At 29.7% G+C, this 10,252-nt stretch overlaps 2 protein-coding genes and 1 long non-coding RNA gene across 3 annotated transcripts in view; 1 reads left to right on the forward strand and 2 right to left on the reverse strand.

Moving 5' to 3' along the window:
* Positions 1-9: 9 nt before the first annotated feature.
* Positions 10-2,295, reverse strand: Vps24 (vacuolar protein sorting 24). Its single transcript, XM_077410388.1, has 4 exons — positions 2,140-2,295; positions 2,015-2,075; positions 1,279-1,673; positions 10-908 (listed from the first exon to the last, which is right to left on the reverse strand). Exons 1-4 carry the CDS (start codon positions 2,182-2,184, stop codon positions 753-755), a joined length of 657 nt encoding a protein of 218 aa, XP_077266514.1. The 5' UTR covers positions 2,185-2,295; the 3' UTR covers positions 10-752.
* LOC143899792 (uncharacterized) overlaps positions 2,223-10,252 on the forward strand; it is a 33,205-nt gene continuing 25,175 nt past the window's right edge. The window contains exon 1 of the long non-coding RNA XR_013257603.1: positions 2,223-2,305. This is a non-coding gene — a long non-coding RNA (uncharacterized LOC143899792). The remainder of the gene's footprint in view (positions 2,306-10,252) is intronic.
* LOC143899782 (uncharacterized) lies at positions 2,963-10,136 on the reverse strand. The gene is made up of 4 exons (XM_077410375.1): positions 10,070-10,136; positions 9,635-9,778; positions 3,481-8,789; positions 2,963-3,398 (listed from the first exon to the last, which is right to left on the reverse strand). Exons 2-4 carry the CDS (start codon positions 9,754-9,756, stop codon positions 3,178-3,180), a joined length of 5,652 nt encoding a protein of 1,883 aa, XP_077266501.1. The 5' UTR covers positions 9,757-9,778; positions 10,070-10,136; the 3' UTR covers positions 2,963-3,177.

Below are 10,252 nucleotides of genomic sequence, written 5' to 3' on the forward strand. Positions count from 1 at the left end.
ATAATAATATTAATATTATATTACAGTTTATTTGTTAACAATATTATTCAACATAAAATTCATCTCACTATAAAGTTGTTAAAGTTTCAACATTATATTTCAAATTGTTTAAATAATTAACAGCAATTAATAATCATCAATACTGTATGGATAGCTTGAGTTTGCTTTGCTGCAGCTGTATGTTTTCTTCCATTCTAACACATAAATAACTTGAAAATTTAAAGCAAATATCAAAATAAATCGCAAACTAAAAAATAAAAGATTGTAAATGTTAACACCCAAATTCTAAGTTTTTCTATTATACTTATAAATTTGAACATATAACAAAATATAAAAGATGAGAAAAGTTAGATTATCTAAAAGGTTAATTTCAATTACTTTTTCTTGTAATTTTTTCTTAATTTTGATTTTTTAAATTTTTTAGCAATATGTATCATATAATTTATTTTTAACTTTAATTTAATCTACATTATTTCTCTTCATAATAATTCATAATTGTAAGTCAAAGGAAATTATTATTGAACAATGAATGTAAAAATATACAGTGCTTAAAATGCTTGTTCTATAAAGCGACAGTACTTCGGACAGTACCTACGATATGATAATATAATATTTACATTAAATAGCAAAATAACATTATGATAAATAGGCAAGTGCTACTATTTATAACTTGTGTTATTTATTTAATAAATGTTATTAAGATACTTATTTCCCTGACATTTGTATGATACAAACATTCTTTAATCATTCATCTAACTGCGAAGACTTTGCAATCGGTTCTTCATCTCTTCAAGTTCTTTGTCATCTTCTTCCGTTTCTTCTTCTGCAGAGGTAGAAGGAATTCCAGGATTTTCTGTTACAACCGCGGGAGCTGTGCCCAACTGGCCAGCTGTCACTTCCCATAAAATCTGAGAGAGAATATAAAGGAATTTTATCTTATAGCGATCATTTGTATATATTGAGTTTAATGAAAAATTTCTAAAAATTATTTGTTACGATCTTTTTAACCCTTAAAGCGCAGACCTCCGAAAAATTACGTAAAGCGCACTGGGGACTTATCAGAGCACAAAGTTCGGAGTGGGGTATCCTACACCCCATGTGCGCTTTAAGGGTTAAGTATTTCTAATGCATCATGCATAAAATACGCAATAAAATAGAGCATCTACTAACTACATAGCGTTATTCCTTAATAAGAAATAAGTTGAAAAGTTCTGAATTGTTTTTTTCTAATGCATTTCACTTTATTATTCATTAATAGTATTACTAATAACGATCTACCTTATCAACTTCTTCATCAGCTTCATCCTCCATATCCTCAGAATCCTCGATAGAATCCATCGTTTCGTCCAACATTTCCTCGATAATACCTGCTTTCATCATCTCCTTTGACATTTCTCTCATGGTTGCGGCTACTTCTGGTACTCTTACTAAAGACTGCATTGCTTGCATCACTTCTGTAGATTTAGAGACCGAACCGGCAACTCTGATTGTTGCTAATTGATTTTTCATTTGTAACGATACAGAATTCAAGTGAGCTTTGGAAGTATAAATCTTATTGCAAGCTTTACGTGCCCTTATAATCTCTTTTGCGAGGATTTTACATACATCTTTATCTCCTTTTTTTGCTGCTTCCTTTAGGGAACGTTTAACTTTCTCTTCCTCTCTCTGAATTGCTAAACAAAAAAGCAACATTTATACGAATAATATCTAGGAATCAATAAAAAGAGAATCATGTAAAAGGAAAAAGGCTAGATTAATTTCAAGAATTCTAAAGATTCTAAAAAAAAATATTAAGAATCTTTCTAAAATCATATTTTTCCTAGATTTGATAAAGATTTTTATCTAATGTAAAAATTAAAATCTCAATATTTCCGTGCCTAATATATCTAATTTAATGTTTCAAGTTTCTAAAATTAAGATTAAGATTTCATATTAAGATTTTTTGCTGATTAATTGCGATTCTATTTTTCGATTTTAAAAACTTTTCTAAGAAATTTTTCTCTACATATCTTACCTCTAACCTGTCTGTCAAGCTGATAACCTTCCTTCCTCAATTTGTGAGTCCATTCTTGAACCTATAATATATAATTGAACGCCAATAGATGGGAGTAAAAAAAAAAATACTTTAAAGCAACTCACCATTTCTTTAGGATTCTTTTCCTGCGACTTTCCAAACAAACCCATGTCCGAATCGCGTCGACAGAAACGTCAAAGCATTCGGTATTTGATCGACATAACCTATTGCCTGACTGCCTGACTGTTGACTGTCCTCTCCTGACTCAAGTCTTCAAGGTTATGTTGTCAGGTTAGTAGGTAGATTACGTCGATTACGTCATTCTCACACCCGATATAAATTATTTTTATATTTGAAGATTTTTTGAAATAAAAATATATCGAGTCATATATATGTTATAAAATTTGTGATTTGTTATTGCTTATATGATTTGGCTCGATAAAAGATTACTTGAATTCTTACTATTAAAGACAATCTTATGGAAGTTGCGTGACTGTTAAAATGTAAGTAGCTAATAACTCATAAAATAATATTAATTTTTATTCCGATATTCAATTTTAATTACGAACTACAATTTTATTGTTATCATCCGGATTTGATTATCCATCGATCGATAACTGTTATGCATTTTTATTTATGACATATGTATATTAATTTTGATGAATATATGTACGTTAATACACATTACGAACTTAATATTAACTAATTATTCAGATATATTTGTTAGTATAATCAAAAAATCTACAGTCGATAATATCGATAATCTTTAATTATCTCCGGGCCTCGACTGATCAGCCCCATTGATAGTGTCTCGATAATTTGCCCAGGATTGATAGTCTTTAATAATTTAATATCTCGTCAGTGTTGGTATAGAATTATCAAAAAACACAATTTTGATATATTTAATAAGGTTTTGATTATTTAGGTAAAAAAAAGAAATAAAAAAGTAAGAATATTATTACATTTTATTTGATCAGTAATATTTAATAATACAATAACTTATTTTAATTATTGCAAATTATGAAACATAGCAACGAAAAGATGAAGTTGAAGGTTATACAATTTATAAGAGAATTATTAAAAATATTATATACATACATAAAGAATATTTTAAATAATAATGAAGTGTTTTATACATAATATTAAAGGTCTTTCATTACTATTTACTGCTTATTTACGAAAAGACCTTTGAGCCAATAAAGCATAGATTTTACTAGTTCTGTTCCTTTATTTGCAACGTCATTTGTATTTCGTTGATATCTAGACGACTTTCCAATATTTTCTTTCGAATTTTTAATTTCTGAAACGTTATATTTATTGTCGGTCAATTCCGTTGCTTCATGCTCCCTATTTTCCTTTTTGCGGAAAACCTTATTAGTATTTTCTAAAACAAAGTTATTTCCGTTATTTTTTCACATATCTTTTTATCTTAAAATTATTATTGCGAGTTATATATTGGTAATTACCTTCTGCAATATCCGATAATTTGTTCCATTTCATTTCTTCTTTGTTTATTTTTGATCTCTCGGAAATATTAATTCCTTCAAGAACAGGATTGGTTTTTTCTCGATCTTCGAAATTTATCTTCTGTACGAGATTTATTTTTTGAACATCGTTTGCGGTTTCACGTAATTTTGAACCTTGACCTATTTCCGATTGATTCATTTCTGCATTTACCTTTCGTATTTCAAATTCTTCAGAATTCTTTCCCAAGTTAAAAATTTTGTTAGTAATTGGAAGTATCGGGAAATTTATATTCGGAATATTCTTTTTTTCGCGAACATTTATCAAACTTTGAACTTTATCAATTGCGTCATTATTTTCACCCACTAATTTATTTTTCTTATTATCAAGATAATTATTGAGATTTGTTTCCTCTGACTGATCGTATTCAGATACCGTTCCTGATTTCATTAATAACTTATCATAATTTTGCATTTTGTTTTGCAATCCGACTTCGTTAAATAGTATTCTTTTTTCATTGAAATCGAGCAATAGATTGTATTTTTTTGCGAAATCAATGACGGGCATCGAAATGATTGCTAGATTATTATCATTTTGATTCAATGGATGGTGCGCGTTTATCTTTTCTTCTTCTTCTTTTGATTTTTGCGTCTTCAAGGCGCTTATCCTCGTTATCAATGTATTAAATGGTTGAACCGATTGACTATCTCTTTTAATGTTATTTACATACATATCTTTTTGATTTTTCTTTTTCGTAGTCGTTAAAGTCATCATCTCATGCATATCTTCTTGTTTATGATTTTTTAATGATCGAACTACGTATCCTTGCAGCGGCACGCAGCAGGGACATTTTCTTGTCAGAATCTGCTCGCATATATTTTTGGAGATCGATAATGCATAAGAACCATCTTCTAATTTTTTTATCTCCAGCGGTAATTTCATGCCGTCACTGGTGTAATAAAGTTGCGATCTCTGAAGTTCCGAGATATCATCGGGAACAATTGATGAAGGAAATAGCTGAGGAGGATCGATATCATTTTTAGCAACTGATTTGGAAGAAGAAACAATTATTTCTTTCGCTTTTATGACATTATCAATATTATTTATTTTGTTGCCAATTAGATTGTTGTTATCATTATCGCTATCACCATTATCGTTGTTATTTACACGTATGTCTGTAGTTTCACAAGTTAACGAGGGCGAACTAATTGTTGAGCTATCGTCACTAGAAAGCCCTGCTTTGAAGTACGTAGTTTTTGCATAAGTTCGTTGAATCTCCGTAGTAACTTCGTGGATTTTAATAATGTTATCATCTGTGAAATTCTGCTGTGAATTCTGTTGCGATTCTAAAACATTTCCTGTTGAAATAATGTTGGGTTTATAACCTCCATGTTCTACATTTGTGGATGAAATTAAATTACCAGATGTAGTAGTTAATGGATATTCCATTTTTCCGTCATCTTTAGTTTCTGCTGTATTTTCTAAAATCACACCATCCGACACCTGTGCATAATTGGATGAAGTTTCTTGCATAAAGTTTTTGGATGCTGTCGTAATTTCAACATTTTTATCATCAATGCGATGATTTGTCCCATATTTTAAAGTCTCTGGCGAATAATACTTTGTTGGTGGCAAATTATACTTAATTCTTTCTAATATTATTAATGGATCAATCTCAGTTGAAGTAGTCGATGTTTTTTCATTTAATGCATGTTTTACTTGCTCTCCAATGTCCTTAGTACTTGCCATATTTTCTAAAATTATGCCATTTGATACTTGTGCGTAATTAGGTGAAGTTTCTTGTATAAAATTTGTCATTGTTGCTGTATCTTTAACACTTTCTTCATCGATGCGATGGCTTTTTACGTATTGTTCAGCTTTTGTTGAATCTGGTTCAAGAGTTTCTAATATGCTAGGATTATTTTGTAAAATAGCTTTGTGATAAGTTATTTTAGGTTGCAGTGGTTCAACTAATTTCTTTTCTGCATCATCTTGCACATCTATCTTCTTTATTTGTTCAAAATCTTTAATATTTTCTTTTATTTTAGCAATGACTTTATTTGTTGTTTCTTCTTCTCCAGATAATTGTAATAAATGCGGAAATTCAGAAGTAGTTAATATATTTGCGTTGTTTTCTAATGTTTTAGCTTTCTGATAGTCTGTGATCTGCATTTTCTTATTGTCCATTTTATCTTCTTTGATGTCGAAATTCTGTTTGTTATTTAATGTTGAATTATCAACACTTTTTCCTATTTCATAATTATTTGTTGGGATTTCTTGTGAGAAAGTCATGTCCGTATCTTCTTCGTCACTAATAACTTCATTGCTTTTTTCTAGTGTATTAATATCTTTTGAATTTTTTAACATCTGGAGAACATCATTTAGTGCATGAATTATCGAATCCATTTTATCATCTCCATCGTTGGTTAAACTATTTTTCACGCTTTGCACAATCATATTCCGCACGATAGGCTGATCTGTTTGCGACGCGATTGCCGGGGAGCTTAGAAGATATTTGATACTCTCCCGCAAGTTTTCCGATGTTCCTTCCGACAACTTTTGATCTGAAATTGGTGCTAAAGTCACTAAATTGGTCTTCCATTGTCCGTCTTTGAATTGATGCTCTTCGAGTGTCATTGGTGGGAGCTTGTGATGAAAACCAGAGAGAGCATTCAATATGCTGTGCAAAGTATTTTTGATCACACCATGTGACCAATCGTTCGTGAAATCTTTTCTGGGAATAGCTGTGACATAAGACAAAACATCTTTTACTTTTTCTACGATCGTATTCTCTATCTGCGGCGTCGACAAGATATTCTTCAGATTCGGAACTTGCAGAATTTCTGGCAGTAAATTTTTACCTTGCGTTTGAAGAATGCTTTCATCAAAATCTTTTGTTCTAGTTAAGCGAGCATCCGATGCAAAATCATTTATGACCTTCCTGATGGAATTTAAAAGCAACGTATTATCACAAAATGGTAATCTGCTCGTTGAAGAATCGATGGGTGCTTCGAGATTGTTAGTGGTATTTTTTTCGTGGTTTAAATTACTTGATTTTTTATCATCGAAATATTGTGTCGTTGTTGATTGTTCTTGAGAAATTTCTCCCGGATGGACGCTGGCTTCTATTCCTATTATTTCCTTTTTTGTTTCGTTTTCAAAATTATATCCGGTTATGGAATTAGAACTAGTGGTAGTCTTTTCTTTAAAATGTTCTTGAGGGATCTTCTTTTCAGAATCCGTATTTGATTCTTTTAAGTTTAAATTTTGCTCTTTAGAATTATATCCGGTTTTAGAATCGTAACTAATAACTGTCGTTTCTTCTTTAGGAGAAGTATTTGAATTGGAATTTGTACTTGTTATCCGATTCTGTTGATTAATCTTCAAATTGTTTGCTTCTTCATCACCGCTAGATTTATATGAAGGAGTAGAATAAAGGAATTTCTCACCTAAGGTTGAACTTGCTATTTCCTCATCATTTGGATTTAACAATAATTTAATTGTGTGACTTTTACTCTTTCCTAACAATTTATTTCTTTCTGTCTTCGCGATCTTATCAGCTATTGGATCCGTCAATTTTTTCATTGGAGTATGTATATTTTTTATAGTATTAAATGATTTATTTTTATCGTAGTTAACATCTGGCCTAGAAATTTGTTCGATAGATTTTGGATATTGATGAAATTCACGTAGAGAAGCTTCATCGACGTTAGCATTTGATTTTGCACTAGTTGATTCAATATATTTATTTAAATTAAAATTTGATTTATTGATTCCGTTATCGGACGACTCCGATGTAAAGTACGGGTCAGTTGTTTTGAGTTTGTCTGAGTAATCAATGTTGTTCAACGTTGTTTTTTTTCTAGCGGACATTTGTGTAATATATTCCGGAATTCTAATCGTAGAATACTTGTTAAGATTATTTTCTTGCACCTGTTTAGCAAGCATTTTTGGTGACGTCGCGCTGAGTACGCATACATCGCGACCAAATAGCTGTATGCATTCTTCCATGTTTATAAGTTTTCCATCATTCGTTCCGTCATAGACGAAGGACGGTGTGCTGTTTATATCAACATAATCTGTCGAATATGTCATTAGCTTAGAGAGATTATTATCTCGATTTCTTTCGGTTTGTTCTGTAAAATCTTTAGATTTGGGCGTGACTTTATTTAAATTAAACGAACTTATAGTATTACTTTCTTCAGTTACATCAGTCGAATAATAATTCAATTGTAAATTAGTTTCTGTTTCTGAATTTGCTGATGAATCTACATTCGAAGCTTCTGTAGTCAATTTAGGAAAATGTTCTTGATCTTCTTCAGTTTGACCAATCAGTTTATTTGACTCAAGATCATTTGTCGTTTCCCTAATAGTGGTTGCGTCAACGTAGTTTGTCGAAGGTGAAGCAACTGACATGGAACTTTCATCTTGATGTCTTTCAGTTATAAGTGAGCAAATGCACGGTTTTTCACGAATAATCGGTTGATATTGGTTACTTCCGACTAAATAATTTGATCTGTCCTTAAATGGGACATTGATATATTTTCTTTCATTCTCAACTATGTGAGGTGAAACATTTGGTATTATTCCATATAGAACTGGGACAGGGGGAATGTTTAATCTCTGTTGATAAGGTATTGAGAAATGATCGATCAAATTAGGTAGAGGCAATTCATGAAGACTTTCGTGGTATAATATTGGCAATTTTTGTTGTAAGATATCTGGTTTGGCGTTTTCATATTTTATTAGTTTTCGATAATTTGTCTTTTCAGGTTTGTCTATTCTGGAGGAACCTAACATTCCTGAAGAACTTTTCTTTGATAAACTAGAGAAACAATTTTCTTCTTTGCAATGGCAAATATATTTTTCTGTATTACATTTCTTTGCCTTTTCTTGAGACTTTAAATTTATAATTACATCCTCCGCATTTAAATTGTCTTTGAGAGCTCGCAGAATCATTTCATTCTCAAGTGTTTCAGCAATCATTCTTTTTGACGCTGGCGATTTTTTCTGCGAGTATTTTGCGTTTTTTATGATATGGTCATCTGAGTTTTGCTTAGAGATTCCCACGTTGATATTTTTATCAGTGGATCTTATTTTATTACTATCTTCCTTTGTCGATAATAACAAAAATTTATTTTTTCGATGTTGTGTACCGCAACGTTTTGTCTTTTGGATTGTTCCCTTTGGTTTTTCATGTTCATTTCGTGTTTGTGATAGTGGCATTAATAAAACGAGCGATCTCTTTGAATTATCTTTTATAAGATGTTCGTCATTGTATAGTGATGGATAGGGTAGAACTGTTGATAATCTAAAAGTAATAAAATATTTGTTCAGAAAGAACTTGCTAATTTGATGAATACGTTTTATGTACACATAGTTTGACAATTATATAAATTAGAATGTACATTAATAAAATTATAAAATTAACATTTAATTTATCTACACCTTACATTGATGTTGCCATCAGGCAATCTGATAATTCTAGATTCAAAATTCTCAATTCAGCAGTTTATTGTGACAAAGCAGGTTATTGTGTGTATGAAACGTAATATGAATGCCATTAATAATTATGCTGACAAACAATTGTGCAATTACGACTAACATACTTTTACGTTTGCAATTCGAATACGGTTATTCGAGTTAAATGAAGCTTCAAAAAAAGATCATATTATGTTAAATTAAAATAAAAGAATAATGATGCGTTTTATATTAATATGGAAAAAGATACTTTATTGTGTAGATAAGATAATTGTATATAACGTTGTGTGTTTGTTTTCGATAAATTTCGGATTTTTATAAAATTTTTAATTTTAATTAATTACTCTATATTATATTAATTTTTTCAGATCTAATGTAATGATAAAGTTATAATATACGTGTGTTTTTTCATGAATTATTTTACTTCGGTCTTAGCCATATACACTATTATTGTCTGTACATATTGTTTCTCTTAAAGTATATAAATATTATTTAATTTTTTAATTAATAAACTTTATATATTTATATATTTTCTAAAATTAAACTTTCTTTATATAAAATTGAAAAAAAATCATGTTCTTCAAAAAGGTTCAGATTTTTTTTCTGTTTTACTAATTATTTTATTTTTCTACTTTAATTAATAAATAAATAAATATATATATATATATTATTTACCTTAAATTTGAGAAATCTGCAGTTTCCACGTTTTTAGCAGTAGAAACTTCTTCCGAACGGGCAATCACAAATAATATCCAAAGACACAAAGTAATTTTCTCATACATATTGATCACTGTCATTTTTAATTGATGTATCGTGCTCCTTGATTATAAACACAAAATTTTTTTACATTGTACAAAAAGATAATATAGTTATAATTATAATATTTATATAACGTCAATCATAAACTCAAATCATAACATAACTGACAAGAATTCTGTTTCACGGATTGTATTACAATCTGAACACTATGTAACAACCAAGAAAATAAAAGTTGGCAATATTTAGAATTATCTAAATTAATATTTGAACTGATTAGTTATTAAAATAATTTAATAAATTATATTAATAATTATTTGAAATGTTACATAATAAATATACGGCAAAATTTACTTTGTACTGACGTCTCCAAAAACGAACTGAACTCGACCATGATCAAAAGTGCACTGTATTATACGATGATTCAATGATTGTATATATATTTTATCATCACATTGTTATGAAACTTATGTCGTTAATTATGTCGCAACAGTATATGCATATCGTATATATGTATGGGTATGAACAACTTTTAAT

Source organism: Temnothorax americanus, unplaced genomic scaffold (assembly GCF_048541705.1).
Source record: "Temnothorax americanus isolate GAGA-0224 unplaced genomic scaffold, ASM4854170v1 Scaffold29, whole genome shotgun sequence".
NCBI lineage: Eukaryota > Metazoa > Arthropoda > Insecta > Hymenoptera > Formicidae > Temnothorax > Temnothorax americanus.

Coding starts and splice junctions, on each gene's coding strand:
- LOC143899782 (XM_077410375.1), bottom strand. CDS start 9,756: ATGACAGTGATCAATATGTATGAGAAAATTACTTTGTGTCTTTGGATA. Junction 8,790..9,634: donor GCAGATTTCTCAAATTTAAG/GTAAATAATATA, acceptor TATTACTTTTAG/ATTATCAACAGTTCTACCCT. Junction 3,399..3,480: donor ATTATCGGATATTGCAGAAG/GTAATTACCAAT, acceptor ACTTTGTTTTAG/AAAATACTAATAAGGTTTTC.
- Vps24 (XM_077410388.1), bottom strand. CDS start 2,184: ATGGGTTTGTTTGGAAAGTCGCAGGAAAAGAATCCTAAAGAAATG. Junction 1,674..2,014: donor GCTTGACAGACAGGTTAGAG/GTAAGATATGTA, acceptor TTTTTTGTTTAG/CAATTCAGAGAGAGGAAGAG. Junction 909..1,278: donor CTGATGAAGAAGTTGATAAG/GTAGATCGTTAT, acceptor ATTCTCTCTCAG/ATTTTATGGGAAGTGACAGC.